The 22923-nt window shown below is 37.4% G+C and overlaps 1 protein-coding gene across 3 annotated transcripts in view; it reads left to right on the forward strand.

Annotated features, from left to right (window-relative positions):
- Positions 1-22923, forward strand: part of col11a2 (collagen, type XI, alpha 2) — a 36352-nt gene that overhangs the window by 5186 nt on the left and 8243 nt on the right. Inside the window, exons 2-43 of one of the 3 annotated variants that reach the window (XM_051871954.1) lie at positions 1610-1771; positions 2515-2725; positions 3013-3175; positions 4572-4694; positions 7983-8834; positions 10168-10296; positions 11761-11982; positions 14452-14505; positions 14710-14751; positions 15116-15178; positions 15391-15465; positions 15662-15748; positions 15862-15918; positions 16031-16084; positions 16258-16311; positions 16563-16616; positions 16773-16826; positions 17467-17520; positions 17720-17764; positions 17895-17948; positions 18138-18182; positions 18369-18422; positions 18512-18556; positions 18722-18775; positions 18967-19011; positions 19216-19269; positions 19493-19537; positions 19671-19724; positions 19899-20006; positions 20195-20248; positions 20364-20417; positions 20601-20645; positions 20846-20899; positions 21006-21050; positions 21145-21198; positions 21285-21338; positions 21426-21479; positions 21664-21861; positions 21993-22046; positions 22406-22513; positions 22598-22705; positions 22796-22849. In XM_051871954.1, coding sequence (XP_051727914.1) covers positions 1610-1771; positions 2515-2725; positions 3013-3175; positions 4572-4694; positions 7983-8834; positions 10168-10296; positions 11761-11982; positions 14452-14505; positions 14710-14751; positions 15116-15178; positions 15391-15465; positions 15662-15748; positions 15862-15918; positions 16031-16084; positions 16258-16311; positions 16563-16616; positions 16773-16826; positions 17467-17520; positions 17720-17764; positions 17895-17948; positions 18138-18182; positions 18369-18422; positions 18512-18556; positions 18722-18775; positions 18967-19011; positions 19216-19269; positions 19493-19537; positions 19671-19724; positions 19899-20006; positions 20195-20248; positions 20364-20417; positions 20601-20645; positions 20846-20899; positions 21006-21050; positions 21145-21198; positions 21285-21338; positions 21426-21479; positions 21664-21861; positions 21993-22046; positions 22406-22513; positions 22598-22705; positions 22796-22849 — 4049 coding nt within the window. Of the gene's footprint in view, positions 1-1609; positions 1772-2514; positions 2726-3012; positions 3176-4571; positions 4695-5649; positions 5767-7982; positions 8835-10167; positions 10297-11760; positions 11983-14451; positions 14506-14709; positions 14752-15115; positions 15179-15390; positions 15466-15661; positions 15749-15861; positions 15919-16030; positions 16085-16257; positions 16312-16562; positions 16617-16772; positions 16827-17466; positions 17521-17719; positions 17765-17894; positions 17949-18137; positions 18183-18368; positions 18423-18511; positions 18557-18721; positions 18776-18966; positions 19012-19215; positions 19270-19492; positions 19538-19670; positions 19725-19898; positions 20007-20194; positions 20249-20363; positions 20418-20600; positions 20646-20845; positions 20900-21005; positions 21051-21144; positions 21199-21284; positions 21339-21425; positions 21480-21663; positions 21862-21992; positions 22047-22405; positions 22514-22597; positions 22706-22795; positions 22850-22923 lie in introns of all 3 variants that reach the window. The other 2 variants (XM_051871956.1, XM_051871957.1) reach the window with 2 other exon arrangements.

Below are 22923 nucleotides of genomic sequence, written 5' to 3' on the forward strand. Positions count from 1 at the left end.
TGGCTGTTTTGAGATGATTTGGCCGCTCATTCCACATAGTGTCAGTTCAAAAAATCTATGACAGCTTTATCAATAGAGAGTGCACATTTTTCTTTTTATTAACTTTGAGGAAAGTGTGTGTAAGATAAATACCCATTCTGTTAAATTTAACTTACACTAATACAAAATAATGGTTCTTTATTGGCAACAATGGTTCCAAAAAGAACCCTTAACTTCTATGGAACCTTTCCATTCCACAAAAGTTTCTTTATAGTTGAAAAATGTTGAAAAATGGTTCTTTATTGGCATCAATGGTTCCATAAAGAACCTTTAACTACGGAACCTTTACATAGAACAAACGTTTCTTTATAGTTCACTGAAAAGTTCTTTGGGGAACCAAAAATGGTTCTTCTGTGACATTGCTTTGAAAGAACCCTTATGGAACCTTTATTTTTTAATAGTGTAATATGTAATTGTTCTTATATTTTTTTATCAATGTATATCCAAATTATTATTTTGGACATAATTAAATGATACATAACATTTTTATTCTCTTTTATGTCTATGTATTTATGCTTGACCTTATTCCTAATCTTGCTCTGTTTGGGAAATGCTTTTTGGGCTTCTCCCTCCTTATTTCATCTGATTTAGCCAAGAAGGCCCAGTGGACGTATAGGTTTAGCTCTCAAACAGTGGCATACATTGTGTATGTTGTCTCTTCTGGAAACCGATACAGTGACCAGAGACTTTCTCTTTCTTGTTCATCTCTTTCTCCCAGCATTTTAATAGGTTGACCTTTTGAGAATCAAGGAAGCATTGCATTTTAGGTAGAAGTCCCATTTTAGGGTATCCCTGCACTCTTGAACCTCTTTCATGCTGTACTTTTCATGCACTACTTTTCTCTAGTCTATTCCCCTTTTAGAGCATCTGTCTTTGTATGGCTAACTGTATACACACATTCTAATTAGTTTACATAAGTAGAATTCCTTTTTTTCAGTCTATAATATGAATATGCTAGTTGCTAAATACAAAATGACTTAACTACACATTGTGGTAACTACACAGACCATATTTTGGTCAGTGTGGTTATAGAGACCAAAAATACTGGCAGAGCCTCAGAGGAAAGTACCAGCACTAAAATGGAAAGGAAATAAAGGATTTGTCAAGAGCTAGAAAGAGTTTATAGAGACAGAGCCAAACATGCTTAACCTCAAATACATATTGCAAATACATTAAGCCTTGTTAGAGAGTTTAACATAGTTTTAGACAGTTAATAATGTAGGACACATTGTGGGTTGAGCAGATGGCATCAGGATTCACATGAATCCCATAAAGAGCAACAGAGCTGCCAAGAGCAATAGGAAGATGGAAACAGACATAAAATTTTAAAACCTGTCTGTGTGGGGCCTTTTGAAGGATTCAACATCTGTTTTGAACACCACTTTCCAAATACGTTATATGGGCAATATTCTGAGCCGTGTAAAAAGGTGTTTGCAGCAATAGGCGCATTTTTTAACTTGTCTAAAAATAAGGTAGTATTATTTTGCAAAGTTCAGACTAAAATAATGTATGCTGTTGGTATTCTCTTTAAATCTAGAATCTAAAAAACGAAATTCTTTCACTCCTGCAGATCCAGTAGATGTTTTGCGGGTGCTGCAGTTGCCTTCCCTCCCTGAAGGTGTGCAGAAGGTTCCTGGTTTCTGTACCTCCCGCCGGGCCGGCACTCCTGATAACGCCTACCGCATCAATAAGAAAGCCCAGATCTCTGCCCCCACCAAACAACTATTCTCAGGTACGTTCCTTTAATATCTGATAGTTTTAATAACATTTAATCATGTAAACCAAAACTGAAGACATTCTATTGGGTTCATATACACACAATTGTGTAACATAATGTTTTGTCTATACAAACTACAGGATCTTACAGTGATATGTATCTGAAAGTGGTATTTCTGTATGTGTCTGGAATATGAAGGAAATTAAAGACAAGACTATGATTTGAGGCTTGGCAAGTTAGAAAAGTGATGAGACGTGTAAAAACTAAAGACTTCATACTTTTTTAGATGTTTGTGTGTATATATATATATATATAATTAGGAATTTTACATTTTGATTAATTGGAAAGAATATTATATTTATGTATTATATATTATGTGGGATTAATTATTTATCAGCTGGGTATTTGGGTTGTAATTCATTATTTTTTTACTGTTTTGTGACAGATTTATTCTCAGACTGGTTTCAAGAGTTTTTATTTGGATGTTGTTTTGTTATGCTTAGAAAGATTATTGGGTCTGGGTGAAAATCATTTGGGTCGCTAACATGCAATTACTCCTTTAAAACAGGATGAGAGCTTTTCAGTAGCTAATGAGATGGTTGCAAAGTTAACACTAAATCTGAATGTTAGTGTCAATGAAATGAGTACAATTTATGCAAGTTGAGTCTTGAATCATAGGTTTCCCTCAGACTGCAAATGTGTCTGTGCTTGAAATAAGCTGCTTTATTGTCTCAAATCTTCGTGAACCTTTCCTGTAGGACGTTTCCCGGAGAACTTCTCCATTATGACTCTGGTAAAGGCCAAGGCTGGTCTTCAGGCCTTCCTGCTGTCCATCTACAATGAGCAGGGTGTACAGCAGCTCGGTCTGGAGTTGGGGCGCTCACCCATCTTCCTGTATGAGGACCAGAATCGCAAACCCGCCCCAGAGGACTACCCACTGTTCAAAGGGGTCAACCTGGCTGACGGCAAGTCAGTAACCAACCCCTGCTGAGCCCTCTCAGCCCATCTGTGTCTATAACAGTTTCAGAGATGTTACAGTTATTTGTGTTGTTGTTAGTTTTCAAGCAGTGTGATGTGTAAACTGTTGGTTGATTAGTAAATATCACTTTTTAGACTAATAAAATTTGTATGCAGGCACAAAGGTTTCTTACATTTTTGCCCTTGGCAAACTCACAAACTATATACAGGAACTCCTTTGTGACTGTCTGCCCAATTCATGCTCATTAAAACCTTCAATATCTCATCTCATCCTATAGGTGGCACCGCATAGCCATTTCTGTGCAGAAGAAGAACATCACTCTGATCCTTGACTGCAAGAATCGTATAACCAAAACTCTGCCACGTAGCAACAACCCAGTCTTGGACACCAAGGGCATCACAGTATTTGGAGCCCGTCTCCTGGATGAGGAGGTCTTCCAGGTCTGGTACACCTTTGCAATGAGTTTTCAAGGAATTCTGTGATACACACTTTGTGATTGATAGATGACAATTAAGATGCATTTTTGGAGTTATTTTAACACACAAAATTAAAGGGTTAGTTCACTCAAAAATGAAAATAATGTCATTAATTACTCACCCTCATGTCGTTCCACACCCGTAAGACCTTTGTTCATTTTCGGAACACAAATTAAGATATTTTTCATAAAATTCGAGTTTTTTTTATCCCCCATAGACAGCAATTTAACCACCACTTTCAAGGTCCAGAAAGGTAGTAAAGATATCGTTAAAATAGTCAATGTGAGTACAGTGGTTCAACCTTAATATTTTTTGTGCGCAAAAACAAAACAAAAATAACAACTTTATTCAACAATATCTTCTCTTTTGTGTCATTCTCCTACATTGTTTACACTCAGCAGGTTCTACGTCAGAACGCGGGCTCAGTATATGTTTTGCACGCAAAAAGTATTCTCGCCGTTTCATAACATTAAGGTTGAAACATTGCAGTCACGTCGACTATTTTAACAATTTCTTTAGTACCTTTCTGCACCTTGAAAGTGGTGGTTTTATGGGTGTGGAACCACATGAGGTTGAGTAGTTAATGACAGAATTTTTTGGGGTGAACTAACCCTTTAACTACAATTTACTATTTTAATGCACATCCCTGGGGCCAGTTACATAAACATAACCACTATGTTAAGACTGTCTCTTTAACAATTAGCAATTAGTTAGGGCTAATCAGTCTTACTTTTCGAATTCAAATGAGAAAATCTACTTTTTGATGTTACTGACTTAAAAAAGTTATGACCTTAAAGAAAAAAATTTGATGACCAACTTGTAATACTGTACTAGTTTAAGCAGTTCCTCTCTTTTTTCTTTATTTTTATCTAAAATATGTCACATTATGGATGTTAAATGGGTTGCAAATGTCATTTTATGTTGACTTCAATCTTATATGACATAATCAGTGACTCACATGTGAAACGGTTCTGACATTTCCAAAACACATTTGAAGTGGTCACAACATACTGGTGCAGCCAACCAATCAGAGCACATTGCGCTTTTCAGAAGGAGGGGCTTCATAGAGACCGGAACTAAACAGAGCGTTACTGACAGACTGGGAAGAGAGGTGCTGCAAAAATGTAACATATGTAAAAAATTGAACATTCAAGCATGAAAATCTATTCCAGTAGGGCCCAAAAACAAAATCAAGACTTTGAAAAAGAGCATAATCGGTCTCCTTTAATATCATACCTTTCATTTCACAATAAATGAATCTTGCACATACTAAATGCTGTATTATCCTAGTTGGCCTGATTTTGACCTCAGGTTCCAGGCCACAGACTGACATCCCTGCTTTTTCTTTGCTTCTCTCCAGGGTGAGATCCAGCAACTGCTGATCGCATCCAACCCTCAGGCCGCCTTTGACTTCTGCGAGCACTACAGCCCTGACTGTGACTCCCCTCTGCCCAAAGTCCAGTCCCAGGACCCAAACACCTACGTGAGTACCACAGCACATTTTTAAAATGGGGAAAAGCGTCCTGATGTGAGATATATAGATGGAGTTTCACTAGTAGCAAGTGTTTGATGGTTAGTTTACAGTATGTTAATGCAACTCTTCTCAGTGCTTAAGTCACCAAATGTATGCTAAATGTTTTTGCTTTTTCAAAAAAGTGACCAAATATTTGCTGTAGAATCTGTCTTGATCAAGTCATTAGTCAAAAGCTGCACCTGTATTTGACTTGGATTGGACTTGCGCTAAATGCTTGGGTAAATATGGGCCAAAAATGATATTGTAAATGTTACTCACAAAATCTCACATCAGAATGCCAGCTAATTATTCATGTTCTGCACACAAATCTAGAATGTTTATGTTTCAAAGCACATTAGTATTATATTTCACCTATTTAGCGCCCCTGATTTAAGTCAGATATCCACATCACTGCCCTACAATACATTTTCATACATCCACAGCTCTTCCACGTCATCAAAGGTGCTCTATTCTAACGCAGTCTCGGTTTCTCATCAGTGCATCTGTTTCATAACAACCATTTCACTCTAAATGCTAAAACTGCATATAATAGCTTTATTTCTTCTTATAGTATACTGTTATGTTAGCTTTTCGGATGTTTTTTCGTTCATTGAAGTTCTCAATGTGTTTTGCAGTAATGCAGTAACATGTAAAAGTGTTACTAAAACCCATGAACAAATGATGAACAAATGATAAAACCATCATGCTTTCATCCTGCCTTTGCTAAGACCCTCATTTCTAGTTCGTACATCTTACTTTTCTTATCCATAACTTTTCTCTCCTCCATTTGTTTTCTCTGTCCAAAGTCTTCTTTTTTCACTCTTGTCATTTGCTACATTCTCTTCCTGTCACTCACATGCCCTCTCTCTCCTTCCCTGCATTCCTCTGGCTTCACTCCTCCTCTCTCTCCCCCCATGTCTCTCAGTACTTTGATGAAGAGCGGGATGATTATGAATACCCCTATTATTATGAAGGAACTACGAGTGTCCCTCCCTCCCAATCCGTCCCTCCCTCCGTCCCAGCCGGGACCCTCACCGAACAGGTAAAGAGGGAGCGTGAAAATGGAGTGAATCAGAAAAGAGAGGAGGAGAAAGAAATGACATAAGTTATGAAGAAAAACTAGATTTGCATTTGTCTTAAAGATTCAGGTACACTGGAAAAAATAATATTTTTGTCTTGTTTTACGTTAAAAATATCTAAACAAAATAAATCTATTTGATAAGGTTTATATTTAAGACAGAGGGGTTAGAAAAATATACTTAAAATTGTTTAGATGTTTGTACATGATGATTAAGAAAACTGATTAGTAACATAACAAGAAAGAAAAGATGACTCAGAATTTAATATGCAAATACTTGTAAGAAAGAGCACCAATCAGAAGTCAGTATGCAAATTTCAATATCAGGGTTGTTGTTTACATCAGTGTCATTCAATAGCAAATATTTATCCTAAATTTCTGTAAAAGTATAAACTTTACAAAAACAAATAGGTGTGATGACACAATTGAACACAGAAAGTGTAATGTTAAATGTACCCATCGCTTTCAATTGAATAAATTCATCCTCTCCTTTCTGTTCACTCCTGTTTTTCGTCATGTGTGATGTCCCACCTCTTTCCGTTCGCCACCTCGTTTCACCTCACCCATCACCTATAACACTATATTGATGTTGCTTGTGTCACCTATATGTTGTCCTTTGTCATATATTTGTACCTGTGTAGTGTCAAAATATTTGTGTTGGTCAGTACATGATTGTGTGTATGTGGATTTTAAAGGGGCACTGGAGGCACAACACACACGCACACACACACACACACACACACACACACACACACACACACACACACACACACACTATATCACACACAGATCATGGCCCCACTGTGTTAAACCAACAGCCATAGAGAAAGAGGTAGAAATTTAAGATTTACTACACAGAGAGGGAAGTGTTCATACATCCAAGTATATAGTATTTAGAATAAATGTTATATTTAGGAAATCTAGTGATTTTATATTTACATTTTTAAATTATATTTAAATTTATATTTACATTTTATGTACATTAGCTAGTTTAATTTTGTTTTACCTTACTTTTTTCAGTGATATTTTTTCCATGTTAATCATAGCTCAGGTACACAGAGGTTTTTAAGGAAAACTTTTTATTCTTCACAGTTGCATGGCATTACTCTTCCTAAAATCTTGTTATATTCTTACATGTATTTGCATGTTTTCACATTTCACCTGTCGTGTGAGTAACAAAACTTGTGAGTTCTCTTGTGTCTTGTGTCACGCTGATTTGTTATTATGTACAACGAACGTCTGTGTCTATGTGTTTATTCATATCCATCTCTTCACTTCTTAGGTTTACTTTCACTTTGGCCAACATTGTACTCTCACTTATTTGTAGTGCTGTTTTTCTTGCCCTGTGGACAGTCATGTCTGTATCTAGCGTGCTCACTGCAATGTTTAAATAGTTTGAAGTTTGTATTTCACTGCGAGTAAAGATAACTTCTAATAGCTCAGTATGTGTCAACGTGTAGATAAGTCTTCAAATAATATGCCTGTTTTCTCTGCAGTTTGTGCTTCTGCTTGTCATCTGATTCTGGGTAGTCTACACCATTCAGTCATTTCACGTTGATTAATGAAACTAATAATATTTGAATTAGTATTACAATGTTTATGTTATTTGTCTAAAACAGTTTTCTTTAATGATTCGATACATGCTGGCAACGGGATTATGAATGGTGTAATATGACTATCTCACTTCCTGTCCTTTAATTTTTCTCTTTCTGTGCAGTTGAGCAGCACAGTGTACCAGCCATGCATCAGTTTTATCAACAGATGCTATTTGAGCATACTTTCCCCCCAGTGCCTCACAGCGTTATATCCCCATGCGCACAACATGCTGCTTTTTTAATGTGGAGATTGGCATTATTGGAGAAAACAGTATCACATTATTTATCTTTCTTTAGGTACAATTGAAGCTCACTAAATCTAAACAGATTATATATCTATGAAGAATTAAATCTGACTAAAGATTATACTGTATCCAGTAATGCCATTGAAATCTCTGTCAGTCATTCAAGCGCCAGCGATCTTAAATTCATTGTGTTGTCTCTCTCTTTTTCTGTCCATCCCCACTACTTTCAATCCCACCCATCCCTGATGTCTTCCACTCTCTATCTCTTTCTCATTCACTCCCTTTTCATGAACGCTTACACTTTTTAATACAATAAATAAAAACGATATTTATCAAATAGGAGGGCAAGGCGAACAACGGCAAAGCCGATAAGCAAAAAAATGCCCCAGCCAAAGCCGCTGCTGGTGGAAAACCTGCTCCAGCTAAACCAGCTAAAGCCAAGCCAACTCCATCAGTCAAAACTTCAAAGACCAAACCTACTGCAGCGCAATTATTGATTTCAAAGATAAAACCTACTTTGGCTTCTAAACTAGCATCCAAACCAAAAGCAACGCCCGCCCCAAAGAATGACAACAAAAAGAAGGCTAATGACAATGGAAAGGCAGTTGAGGAGAAAAAAAATAATGGTCAGGCTAAAGTAAATGGTAATGGCAATGGCAAAAGCAACGGGAATGGGAAAGACGCTAATGGTAAGGCTAAGGCTGGCAGCAATGGTAAAGTCAATAACAATGGCAATGGGAAGACAACTGTGGAGAAAAAAGCAAACGGAGAAGCTAAAACTAATGATGCAAAAACAGTGAAGACTGAAAAGGCAGCAGTGAGCAAAGTAACAACGAAAACTGCAATGCAAACTGAGACGGGAAAAGCTAAACCACAACCAACCAAAGACAAGACAGACAAAACGAAAGCTAATGCAGCACCCGCAAAGTCTAAAGCGACCAAAACTGTGGTAGAGAAGGTTCAGACCAAAGTTGCTAAAACTGTAAAAGTAGCGGCCATCAGTCAAAAAACTGTTGTTTTCAAACCTACCCCTGCGCCTTTGCCTCTCCCTTCAAAACCTAAGGTCTTGGATGTCAATAACGTCAAATCAAAGTCCAAAAGTTTCCCACCCTTCGACAAGGCTGCTGTGAGTGGCACGATCGTCTCTTCTCCAGAAATACCCAAGAAGAAACCCACCAATGGTTATCAACAGGTACAAAATCAAGAGCCCGTGTTGGCCATCCAGAGCTGTATTTCCAACCTCATCATCTTGGTTCAGGACTGTATTCAAATCTCAAAGTAAAGGTTGATCTGGGATTTGTCTTATAACAGATACAACACATACTCTGAGGTGCTTTTTGAATAAGATCCTACATCGTACCTTTCAGGTTTTGCATACATTTTCAGGATTAATGTTAAAACAGAATCAAGGAGGCGCAAAAGACAAAATAAAGATTTGTAAAGGCCACTTTGATCTTCAATTCGATTTTTCCATTTTACTTTCCATCAGGTTTGGCATAAAAATTTAGAAAACAGTGTGTAAAACCATAAAGGTATCATGACATTTACCAGCTGTGAGGTTGGAGACATACAGACTCTCCTCCACCCTTTCATATATCAAATGATCTGAGTGATCATTAGAAGGATATGATAAGCGGTATAGACTGTGTCATCACCGCATGGCTATTTGTACAGTCTTTTGTTTCTCTTCCATTTTATTTCCTGTCACTCCAAATCTACCCTCTCTAACTGGTTAGTTTGTAGAAAGTAGTTTACCAGGTAATGCCGATTAAAGCATGTGATCAGTTGAGAAACATAGTCATAAGATCCCACAGTTTAATGAGTCATTGGTAGAGCTCAATGTTACACATGACACAACGAGTCTCTTTCTCCATCTCACTTTCTGATTTCAGCCTGTTTCTCTTTTATGTGTTGTTTATTAAATGCTGTCCTGTCAGTATTATGTGAATGAAATTTGAGAGAAGCAGTTTCACAGAAATATATATTCTACTTTAAATATTGACTCTGTGATGCTGCACTCAATTCTTTCCGTCTTTCTGTCCGATGGATTGTGGACAAATGTCCAAAAGTTGTTTATTAATTGTGTCTGTTGTGTTTCAATGGTTCAGTGACCATTGGCACCAACGTCAATACCTATAAAGTCAAGTTTTGACCCAACTTGACTTAATTTGTTCCTTGACATGGCAATGTGGCTTATTAAATCAAATCAGGTTAAAAGGAAAATCTGTCTGGGACAGCAAATCTTGGTAGTTTAAATATAAGTCTTTCACTATGTAAAGGTTTATTCCAAGATTTTTGATTCCAGCTGCAAAAGTTTCCTGTTCTGATTTTACTATGACACGAGAACAATGGCTTTTTGCCAGAAGACATGTCGTCTTATATCGGCAAAAGCACATTGATCTCTTCTTTCTGCATGTAACAAGTTCACCAGATCTGAGCTTGTTATAATACTAATCAATCTCTCCCCTTCAAATCTGCTTGCCTCCACCCCCAACCCCACCCACCTCTTGGCCTCCTCCAATCAGGACGTAGATCCTGCTTACTCAGAGGCTGACCACACCCCCACAGAGACCGATTATTATTACACAGTAGAAGAAGAGGCGTCCCCACAGCCAGAGAGTGATCTGACTGGATATGAAGAAACCATTAACCAGGTAACCCACACCCATAGATAGCTGAGAGACATGGAGCCGTCAACAATCTCTGTAAGAGTCTCTCAGTTACTTTAAATCATTACACTGGAGGTGAGACCAGCCTGTATTTATTTTACATTAACAATTAACCATTCTGCAGCCACGTGTGCCATGATAAGTGCTGTACTTAATGCATAGCATCCATTTTATCAGATATTCTTTTGTGATTCTTATTTCACTTGCCTTAAGATTTTATCCTTGTTCTTATATCAAAACCGGATGTGACACTGTCTTGACATAAGAATGAAAATCTTGAGAGATCTCAAAAGAAATGGTGCAAATATGGAATGAATACTATGCATTCGTTGCTGGACAGCTTCTTTTAAGAGTGAGATATTTTTGGAAGTCAGACACTATCTGTAAGGTCAGAGAAACTGATAAACTTCATAAACAGCCATTTTACTGTGAGCGAACAATGAGTTAGGTGGGTTAGTTATGGGTAGACCTAAATCATTTTTTGTCTAGAGTGGAACTTTTTGGTCAGGTTTGTATTTAAGATTAAACAATATGTTTAGTAATAGTTTGGAAATGGACAATCTACATGGCCAGTAAGTTAAATGAAATAGTCAACAATATAATGGTAAGAAACTAGTAGTAAGTAGTGCTTTAGTTTTTGCCTCAAAGTAAGTGTGTTGCCATAGACTTGAGTGATCCTGTGATCTCGTAAATCAACAATATTGGACAATACACCCCAAAAAAGACTTTAATTTCATCTTGAGGCACAACGCTCATAATTATGGTCACACATTTTGCTTAGTCAATGTCATGATGATGGAGAGGAAATGGACAAGTGCTTTCATGAGGCCCATTCACATCAAGAACGATAACTAACAAAGTTTTAATAATCATTCTAATTCTTTAAGAATAGGGAAGTCCACACCACAGCTATAAGTATAACAACACAGAGAAATGATATAATTGAAATTACTTTTAGAATTATTTTTTTTTCCAGTTGATGAATGATAAAAACATTGTCAGTCAACAACATAGCCAATCAAATTTAAAGTGGCAGTGCGTGATTTTAAAAAAAGGAATATTATCTTTGGTTGGTGTGGATGCTAATATAGTTATTACTATGGTTATCTTTATAGTTATTGTTCTTGGTGTGAACGGGCCTTTGGACTGAACAATAAAGCGGTAAAAGAGACTAATTCTTTGTAAAATTAGACATGAAGAAGTTTTGTGTGAGATCAGTCTGTGTGCTATGTGTGTGTGTGTAAACCTGTGCCCATATCTGTGTGTTCCTCTCTCATGATTTTTACAACAGGTAAGAACTATTTTTCTGATTATTCTGTCTCTTTGCTCTCTCATTTCCATTTTTCCTTTCTATATCCTCTATCCATTTCTGCCCATCACACCATATAATCTTCCATCCTCCAAACCATCCACTCCACCCCTACCACTGCTCCCAATGGTACGGCCCAGGTTGACGAGACTGTCGGTGTCGAGGAATTAGATACGACCAAGACAGGTGGTGAAGGGGTGTCTCAATTGCCAGACGAGCCCTTCACTGAGGAGTATATAACAAGCGACTTTGGAATGAAGGAGTATGACTATTCCTACAAGGACTACAATGAGCCCATCTCCGAAAGCAAGACGGAAGATACCCTAGGCCCTGCCCTGTCCGCTGTGACAGATGAGGGAGGTGTAAGTTACTTTGTGCTTTCCAGCAAATTCCCTTTATAGCTTTGATAAAAGCTTAAATTGAATTTGCTATGGCTTTAAGTCTTGCAGAGGCATCAAGCAGACATTTGTTAAGACCAGGGGCCAGTTGCATAAACATAGCCATTATGTATAGACTGTGTCTTAAGAGCTAATATGACCAACTAGCAGTTAGTTAGGGGTAATCAGTCTTACTTTTCAGATTCAAATTAGATTAATATACGTTTTTAATGTAACTGACTGACTTAAGTTATGAACAGTCTTAAAGAAAAAAATGTGATGACTAACTTTAAGACTAGTCTTAGTTTATGCAACCGGCCCAGCTAAGCACCGGTGCTAGTCTAAGTTCTGTGGCCAGTTGCATAAACGTAGCCACTATGTTAAGACTGTGTCTTAAGGACTAGTTTGACCATCTAGCACAGATGTGTCCAATCCTGCTCCTGGAGGCCCACTGTCCTGCAAAGTTTAGCTCCAACCCCAGTTAAAGGATTAGTTCACTTTCAAATAAAAATTTCCTGATAATTTACTCACCCCCATGTCATCCAAGATGTCCATGTCCTCCTTTCTTCAGTCGAAAAGAAATAAGGGTCTTATCTAGAGAAAGCATCTCTCATTTAAAAAAAAAAAAAAAAAAATTATATACGTTTTAAGCATAAATGCTCATCTTGAACTAGCTGTCTTCTTATTCTTCTCTATTAGAATTCCGGCAGTGTAGACGCTGCAAAGTGTATTACTGCCCTCCGCAGGTCAGAGTTTGAACTGAATTCTCATATACAATATGCTAGTGCAAGTATGTAACAATTGGGGTGGGGGTGAGTAAATTATCAGTAAATTTTTATTTGAAAGTGAACTAATCCTTTAAACACACCTGAACCAGCTAATCAAGGTCTTAGACATACTAGAAACTTCCAGACAGGTGTGTTGAGGCAAGTTGGAGCTAAACTCTGCAGGACAGTGACCCTCCAGGACCGAGTTTGGACACCCCATAGACAAGAGCTAATCAGTCTTACTTTTCTGATTCAAATTAGACTGATCTTTTTATGTAAATTACTTTAAAAAGTTAGGACCAGTCTTAAAGAAAAAAAAAAAAAAAATGAGATGACTAACTTTTAAGAATAATCTAAGCAGTTTATGCAACCAGCCACAGGTCTAAGACTTAAGCTCTGTTCCAAAAACCAGGCAGAATTTTAAGGTATCTTGCATTTTTTGCAGAGAATCTTTTTCTTTTGACATGTAAGCTGGCAAATGTGATATTGAGAAATCTGAAATCTGTTTTAAATGTATTTACATTTTATTCAATACTGTAATAGTAAAATTAGTTTGTAATAAACTAATTCAATAATAATGACATTATTTGAGTATTATGATTAATAAAGTATCTCATATTGTTTGCTTAGTAACGTTAGAGTCAATTGCGAGTAAAATCTTAACGTCAGTCGCTATATCACTTTATTAGGTTAAGATGCATCCCTTGTCGGAAGTGTTATTTTAGTATTGTTTATATACTATTATAGTATTTATTAATATTTTTAATTTATTTTCATGTTTTTAATTTAGTTTTTAGTCATTTAATGTAATTTGCCAAGACAAGATTTCTAAGTTTTGTTTTTTTTTACTTTGTTTTCATCTAATATTTTTTTATTTCAATTAACCTGTATTTCAATTAACAGAAATGGTTTTTATTGTAGTTAAAAAACAAAAACAAAAACATTGGTAGGCAGTAGACAGCAAGGCAGGGCACTAGATTTTGGAAGAGAACTTTTTTCAAAAAGAGTTAACGTATTTGCAGTCAATGTTTACTTAAGACTAAATCAAATTTGCTTAGAGTAATGGGTTACCAAGTTATGTCTTCAACAGGAAATGGTTCCCCTGTCAGCAAACCTTGTTTATCACAAGATTTGAACACTACTCCTTTGCACAAGATTCCTCTGCAAGTCTGCATAGAGTGCTTAGTTCAGTATAGAGCCATTAGTATTGGTTGACTCAGCTGTTCTCATGCTGATCTGAGACCAGCCTTAATCTCGGTCAGCATAGAACAGCAGTATATCTTCTTGGAAGAGCACCACGACTGATTCAGCTTGTCTTCAGCGCCAGAGTATGTATTAATGTGCTGTAGGCTTGTAGATTCTGATCTGCATATACAAAAATAAAAATGTATAGTGGTTACTTCAGACTCTAATGTGCAACATTTAGATGGATGGCCTCACAACAGCAGATGAATGGCATTATAAGCCTGGTTGGTCAGCTAAGTATTTACTTGACTTCCTAATAAAATAAATTGTCAGTCAAGGCATGAGTTTCAGTGATTTATGGGCCACATTCATAACCACTCAAGGGTTATAATGTTGGTGGGTGTACAATGCTCAGCTACCACCTGAACATCTTGTACTGTTGGTTTCTTCTTTTTGTATATTGACTGGGCTCTGTTTTGGGTTACATATCTGTTTTCCTCAGGCCTCCGTGCGAGCCCTGAAGGGAGAGAAGGGAGAGCCTGCTGTCCTTGAACCTGTAAGCATCATAATTTCAAAATCGAAACATTAGCCAAAACCATAATGATAAAGGTACAACTACTAAACCTGTTTATACATGTAATTCACCCAGGCCACCAGAGGGTGCTACAGAATACCATTTGATGTATTGCATGTTTAATATTTTTTTCCTAATGTATTATTTCTCTTTAATTTCTTAATTTTATAACTCTCACCCTCACAGGGTATGCTGATTGAAGGGCCACCTGGACCAGAAGGACCAGCAGTATGTTCACTTTTATTATTTTGAGTGAAATTATGATCAATTAGCATTCTCATTCCTTTTTTTAACTGAAGTGCAGATCTTCCTTTCCTACAGCCTTTATATTGTGCATTGCAATTTATTTTTCCTCTTCATATAAGGTGAATTCAGGTTGATTTGGACACTTTTCCCCAGTCATTTCAATGGCGATAAAGTGTCCCAATCAACCTGAATTCACCCTAGTATATAATATTTACTACACAGGTTGGGATATAGGATGTTACTTGATACTACATGCTAGTAAAATGTTATGGTAAAAATTAAGTTTCACAACTGTGGATTGTTTGGATTATAGACTCTTATTTATGCAATTTTCTCTCTGCATTAGGGTCTCCCTGGCCCCGCTGGCCCTCAAGGACCGCCTGGTTCTGTTGGTGATCCTGGTGAGAGGGTGAGTAGATATTTTATTGTGTTTACGCAAATTAGTTTTTTGAGTATACTAATTTGAAACATTTTACATACATTGTGGTGCTCATTGTTTTCAAGTCTTTCCAAGTTCGTGTCAACTCTCCTTGTGAATAAATATATTTAGTGTATTAGGAGTAGAGAGAATGTAGTTATAATTGAAAGCATTTTAATTAATCAAACTGGTTGTTTCTGTAGGGTCCTACTGGTAAGGCTGGTCTACCTGGAGCAGACGGTGTCCCAGGACCTCCAGGAACTTCTGTCATGCTTCCTGTAAGTCTTCTCTCCTCTTTCTTTCTCTCAATGCTCAGTGTTCATAAAGTCATCTCACCACTAGATGTCACCATTATAACATTATGGTTAAGGATGTCGTATATGACTTTATTTCTAAACAGCTCCCCCTCAGCTCCCACATACAAGTTAGTACAAGTTGGTCTTTGATTTGCAAATCTCTTTTCTGTTTTTGCAGTTCCGTTTTGGACAGAGTGGTGGCGACAAAGGGCCTGTTGCCTCCACACAGGAGGCCCAAGCTCAAGCCATACTGTCTCAGGCTCGGGTTAGTTGCAACTGTCATATAACAATCATTTAACTTTTATTTATTGCTTTTTCACATTGAGGTCTAACTTTATACATCCTAATTTAGAATTAATAGCGTTTTCTTCTGTCTAGATGGCTCTGAAAGGTCCATCAGGGCCAATGGGTTTCACCGGCCGTCCTGGACCTTTGGTAAAAGAACTAAGCAAAAATAAATAAAATTTGTATATGATCTTTGTCAAGTGTGTTATCAGTGTTAATCAGTGTGTTATTTTGTGTTGTCTGTTATCTGGTTCTTAAATAGGGAAACCCTGGAAGTCCTGGCTTAAAGGGAGAAAGTGGGGACCCTGGTCCTCAGGTAAGGCCCTTCATTTGTGTTTCTGTGTTATTATAATTGTTAGTCTTTCTTTCAAGAACATTTGCCAGACATTGAGCCATCCTGAAATGCTCTGACAGTCAGAATGTACACATATCTTGCATAGGAACTAAAGAAAATAGACTTTATCATGCATGCCTATTGTGTTTTTGCAGGGCCCCAGAGGTCCTCAAGGATTGTCTGGTCCTCCTGGTAAACCCGGTCGGAGGGTGAGTCCACTACAGTGTTCTTGGCTAATAAAAAACCAAACCCATAGATTTACATCAACACAGGCCATATCTAGAGATCAGAACATCATAACAAAGTTTTTTTTACTCAGGGCAATAAACAACCATCTAGCAACAACCCAGAACACCTTAGAAACCACATAGTCCTGGCAATTGCCACCTAACATCATGATAGCAAACCCCTGCATTTTTCTTATGAAATGTAAAAATCTATTTGTTTATATATGATGCAGGGTCGTGCTGGTGCTGATGGAGCCAGAGGAATTCCAGGAGAGCCTGGAATTAAGGTTGGATATTTTAACCATTTTTGTTTAAGTTGTGTTCTGTGTGTGATTCATTGTGTTTAGTATCAGCTGTACTTGTCTTCCAACTCTGAAAGTCAGTCGTGTTGGCATTGACTAAATCTTTTGGTTCATGTATGTGTGTGTGCTTTTCTTTATTAGGGTGACCGTGGCTTTGATGGCCTTCCTGGTTTGCCTGGTGACAAGGGTTATCGGGTAAGGGCTGAAATTCATTGAAATTCATGAACTTCATTGTGTTAATCATAAAATGTAGTAAGCTTTTAAGGCAGCATAAATTATGGCTTCTGTGATACATACAAAGTTCTGTCATGAAACTCTAGATGGCGCAGGCTAATAAGTCCTTAACTCAACCTGCTTGCAATCATATCATCCTCTATAAGGCACAGCTGATTAGTTCCTGCTGTATGAGTAGACAATGAGCTTGCGTCCTCAACCTTCAAATACTTGGTTAGCATTTGCCTTAGCAGTGCTGCACACTTTCAGAAACCCTCCACCTTCCCCAGCTCCACCTGTATAGATCTACTACGGGTAATTCATGAATGCTATGTTGTACAGCAGCAGCATATCTTACTTGCTCACAGCAGCGTGTCGTGTATTTACTGGCAGTAGCAGTGCAGCAGATCTATTCCACCAAGACCAAATATATCAACATTGTCATACCCATTACCATGCCAAACACTCCGAGAGTTGTCATGATAGAACTTCTTTTGGCCAAAATTGAATGCATCATCCCATGTGTACACAATAGACAGCAAGGGTTTCACTCAATGGAATTTGAAACATAGCTATAGGATGTATAATATTAACACTTTTTAATTTTTAATGTTTTCTACAGGGTCAAACTGGAGGAATGGGACCCCCAGGACCCCCTGGAGAGGACGGAGAGAGGGTACTTATTTACAATTTTTTTTTTTAACATTTGTGCAGTTAGAGTACATTAACAATAGTAAATATATTGTGTATGTATGTTGTCTAAACATTCTCTTGATGTTTGTTAATTGAATTTGCCTTATATCTATCATCATCTTCATAAAGCATAAAAAATGAGCTTTGATTTTTTTTAATTGTCCTCTTTCATCAATTTTCAGGGAGATGATGGAGACGTTGGACCAAGAGGTCTTCCCGGCGAACCGGTGAGTGTTTCTGCTTCTCAGACACTGTACACAGATATGACATTGTATATGATGGTATTGGCCTGGATAACTTGAATTTTCTGTGTTTTACTTAAATTTTATTGTATGTTCTTTTTTTCTCATTTTGTAGGGGCCCCGTGGTTTGCTGGGGCCTAAAGGGCCTTCTGGACTTCCTGGTCCACCTGTGAGTATTAATCAAAAGCTACAAATACCACATAAGTGTTAAATCAGGTCTTTTGAGTCAATTTTATAATTGCTATGGTTGCACAGCAACTTTAACACACCATTGTAAAATGGAAGATTTGAAAAATAAATATTTGTACATGGATATCCAGATCAATCTTTCATTTCTACATATTATCTCCTTCGCCAGGGTGTTCGTGGAAATGATGGTCCACATGGTCCAAAAGGAAATTTGGTCAGTAAATGGTTCTCTGACTTTACTCTAGATGCACATTCTTGAACAGTTTAAAATTATGTAATAATTGGCATATGTATGTAATAGGATAAATATTCATAATAACAGCAATCATAAAATGTAATAGAAAAAAATTCAACATTAAATATCTGTCCTCATTCTCGTTGTCCTCTTCCCACTTTTAAGGGACCCCAAGGAGAGCCTGGTCCTCCAGGACAGCAGGGGGCTCCAGGAACACAGGTGAATGATAAAGTTTATGACAAATTTAATGACAAGTGTACAAAATCATAGTGAAGTGTATTTAATATTAATGCTTTTCTGTGCAACAGGGAATGCCAGGACCACAGGGTCCTAATGGACCACCAGGAGAGAAAGTGAGTGTTTTTTATGATTGCAATAATGTTTAATGTTTTATGTAATCTTTACCACTTTGAAAAAAGATATGACACACTTACACGTCCAGTCTTATGCTGAAATCATCAATTATGTTTAAAGGAATTTAATGCAATTATACTGCCATTTTGTTTGTCTTCTAACAGGGACCCACAGGAAAGCCAGGTCTACCTGGAATGCCCGGAGCTGACGGTCCTCCTGTAAGTGCTAGATATGATTTTTTTTTTTCCCTCTTTGGTGTGTTAATGACTTTCAGTTTATGCGAATTAATAATTTTAGACCAATTGTCAGTTTGCTTAATGTGACAAAACAAAAATGATCATGGAAGACAGTGAAAATGCATGTGATATTACCTGTGGTAATGAATGTTCCTTTCGTGTTTGTCCCACAGGGTCATCCCGGAAAGGAAGGCCCTGGTGGAACCAAAGGAAATCAGGTGAGGACATATAATTTGTTCCACAACTATTTGTATACTTTTTGTATTTGTGCACTTTTTACTGAGTGTAATCAGCAATTACATTAGCCTTCAGTACAGAGATAATATATTAAACTGTCTCACTATATCAAACACTGGGATTCCCACAAATCCCAGTGTGTTCATATTTTGACCTTTATTTTCTTTGTTTATATATATGTTTAGGGTCCTAATGGTCCTCAGGGGTCTATTGGCTATCCTGGCCCTCGGGGAGTGAAGGTAAAATATATATATCTTCTAGCTTTTGTTGTTTTGATCTATTTTAAATGGACATTAAATCATTAAATTGATACGTTTGTCATCCTGTGTCTTTGTCATCTTTATAAGCAATTCTGTCATAGACACTTTTATGTATTGAACTTTGGTAATGGCCATTAGTTGATATTTGCTCTCAGACTCAGAGCAAGATCATAACAGACTGCATATTTTGTGACATTCACAGGGAGCTCAAGGTATCCGTGGACTGAAGGGCCATAAGGGAGAGAAGGTGAGTGTTTTTTGTTAAAAACATTAACGTAAGTCAAATATATAATAATGAAACATTTCAATAAATTGTGACTTGTTTGTGCCAAAAATGCAGGTTCAGTGGTCTGTGATAAATAAAATGTTCTTACTTTCAGGGAGAGGATGGATTCCCTGGAATCAAAGGAGACTTTGGTGTGAAGGGAGAGAGGGTACGTCTTACATATAAATCATCAGTGGATAGAAACTCATCAAGTAGCATGTGATTTAGCACAAATGTAAAATGATGAGGTCTAGAGTTGCTTCAGCTGGCAGGCCAGCATTAGTAGCACTTGATTGTATTGACCAATTTCATCTGCCCACTAAGATTTGTTGTGCACCAACAGGGAGAGGTGGGAGTGCCCGGCCCAAGAGGAGAGGACGGTCCTGAGGGGCCAAAGGGTCGTGTCGGACCCCCTGGCGAAATTGGCCCTATCGGCCTGTTGGGAGAGAAGGTTAGTTTGATTATATAAATTGAGAGGTGATTGCTGATTTTGTTCCGTTATAAATAATTTTAGCTATGTTTTGTATCGTGTTTGGTACTGACAGTAAGGTATAATGAATATAAATGTTATATTAAATTTATAATGTTATACTGTTGGTCTAAAGATGTATTAAATCTTAGTAAATTATGTAATTCCAGGGTAAACTTGGAGTGCCTGGACTTCCTGGCTATCCCGGAAGACAAGGAATAAAGGTAAACAAAAATAATATTGTTTATGATGCATCATGTGTGATATATAACTGTGGATTTCAACAAATATAATGTTTTTTTGTTTTTTTTTAAGTTAATGTAATGCTTGTATTTTTAGGGCTCCCTTGGTTTCCCAGGATTCCCTGGTGCAAATGGCGAGAAGGGCGCAAGAGTAAGATTTTTTTAGACTAAATTAGACTAAAACTCCAGACAAGCAGCATTAGTCACAGGGATGTCAATGCGACATCTGCATTTGAGGTCAAAGTTGAATAGTTTACAATTAATAATTGAAATAGTTCCACATATTTTTAAAAATAACTGACTAAAATTCAGAATTGATTTTTTTTCTTTCCAGGGTTTGATCGGAAAACCTGGACCAAGAGGACTAAGAGGGCCGACAGTAAGGGCCTGTTTTAATTCATCCTCTCATTGCTTATCTTATCCTGTTCCTCTTTATTAAACACGTTTTGTGCTTTCATTTGATTTGAGATGTTTGCTGTAGATTAAACTTGCTGTTGTTAGATTTGATCAAGCAGATGACTGATTTCATATCAGTTCACTTGTAAAGCAATGCCTAAAGATTTATTTATATTTATTCAGGGTCCCAGAGGGCAAAGGGGACCCCGTGGGTCAACAGGAAAACCAGGTGCTAAGGTATGAATGCCATTTTAATGAAATTATTCTCAAAAAATGATTAAATTTTTTCATTGCCAACAACTGTAGATTATGTGTACATAACCAATTCATTCTGATGTTTTAGGGCGGATCAGGCAGTGATGGGCCTCCTGGACCACCTGGAGAGAGAGTATGTTTATTTAAAATTTTATTGTATTTATTTAAACCAGCTTAGATTTTTTAGTTTATCTTTATTTTATTTTTAATGTTTCCGCATTTTTCAGGGACTAACTGGACCTCAAGGTGCAAATGGATTCCCTGGGCCAAAGGGACCTCCTGTAAGTTACAGTTTATAAGTTGGATCTGATGCTTGCAACTTAAGTTTTTGTCTATTTTTTATTGATATGTTGATTGATTTTTGAAGGGACCTCCAGGGAAAGATGGACTGCCTGGACACCCTGGACAGAGAGGCGAAGTTGTACGTATCTTTTGTTTCATTCACTGAGATCAAGGTGAGATTAAATGTGCAGCAACATTTATTTTTCCATTTTCATTGCATTCATAGGGTTTCCAAGGCAAAGTTGGACCACCTGGGCCACCAGGAGTGGTTGGACCACAGGTGAGTTTTATAATTTCATTAGAGGTAGAAGTTTTATGGTAGAGACTTCCATATTGCTTCTTCGAAGGTAGAGTCAATATGGATTTCTTCTCTGACAAATTCCTCAAAGATTAATAAATCTTTAAAATCAATTGAGAAATGTATTGAACTATGCAAGCTTTACTCAAATCTAGTTCTTGTTTAGGGTCCCTCTGGTGAGACTGGTCAAATGGGTGAGCGTGGCCACCCAGGACCCCCAGGACCACCCGGTGAGCAAGGCCTTCCTGGACCCTCTGGTAAAGAGGGAACCAAAGGAGATCCCGGTCCCCCTGGCGGCCCCGGTAAAGACGGACCCCCTGGACTGAGAGGATTCCCAGGAGAAAGAGGACTGCCAGGAACTCCGGTAATAAGACCTGCTCATTCTTACCAGTGAATTTTAGATTGTAAAACCTTTTCTGTATGTGTTTGATCACTTTAAACTGCACATAAATGTTTTATATATAATAACTGAGCTCTACCTGTGTGCTTCCATAGGGCACTGGAGGACTGAAAGGAAGTGAAGGCCCTGCTGGACCACCTGGACCTGCTGTATGTTGCTCATATTAAGCATATCATCAAAATATCATAATTTTCATTAAATTCTATAGTGACTCATGAATGTCTCATATTTCAACACAATCAACTTCAATCAACTTATTTAAATCAGCATAAAAGTACAAATACATTATGTATTACAAAAACATTATGTATTATCTGTGTTTTCAATTGTGCTTCACAAATATTTACAATTTATATATATTTTTTAATATAAAAGTAATTTGTTAATTTTTTTTGCATTACAAGAAATTAAGTGCTTAATTGTTATGTCACAATGAAGAACATATTATTTTACCATTTTTGAGGAATTATGAAATGTTTGTATTTCAACAAATTGAATTTCTATGCAGGGATCATCTGGGGAGAGAGGAAGTGCTGGCACTGCAGGTCCTGTCGGCCCACCTGGGCGACCTGGACCTCAAGGACCCCCTGGAGCTGCAGGAGAAAAAGGAGTGCCAGTAAGTGTCTACTGTAAGTTTGCACCATATCTCTAATACAATTTTATTTATAGGCACGTCACACAAGATCATCCTGTTTTACAGGGAGAGAAAGGTCCAATTGGTCCAGCTGGTCGCGACGGCATCCAAGGCCCAGTTGGTCTCCCCGGCCCTGCTGGACCTCCAGGTACTGCTGGAGAGGATGGAGACAAGGTCAGTGACCTCTTCGTATCTTGATCTCTATGCATCACTTTCAATTGGATGTTCTTGTCAAATATGAATTCTGCATTGTTCTTTGTATAGGGTGAGGTTGGAGAACCAGGACAAAAGGGAGCTAAAGGATCCAAAGGAGAACATGTTAGTAAATTAGATTTCACTTAAAACAACAAACCCTTGTTTTGGTGAGCATAATATCAATCTATAATCAATTA

Source organism: Ctenopharyngodon idella, chromosome 19, assembly GCF_019924925.1.
Source record: "Ctenopharyngodon idella isolate HZGC_01 chromosome 19, HZGC01, whole genome shotgun sequence".
NCBI classification, from domain to species: domain Eukaryota; kingdom Metazoa; phylum Chordata; class Actinopteri; order Cypriniformes; family Xenocyprididae; genus Ctenopharyngodon; species Ctenopharyngodon idella.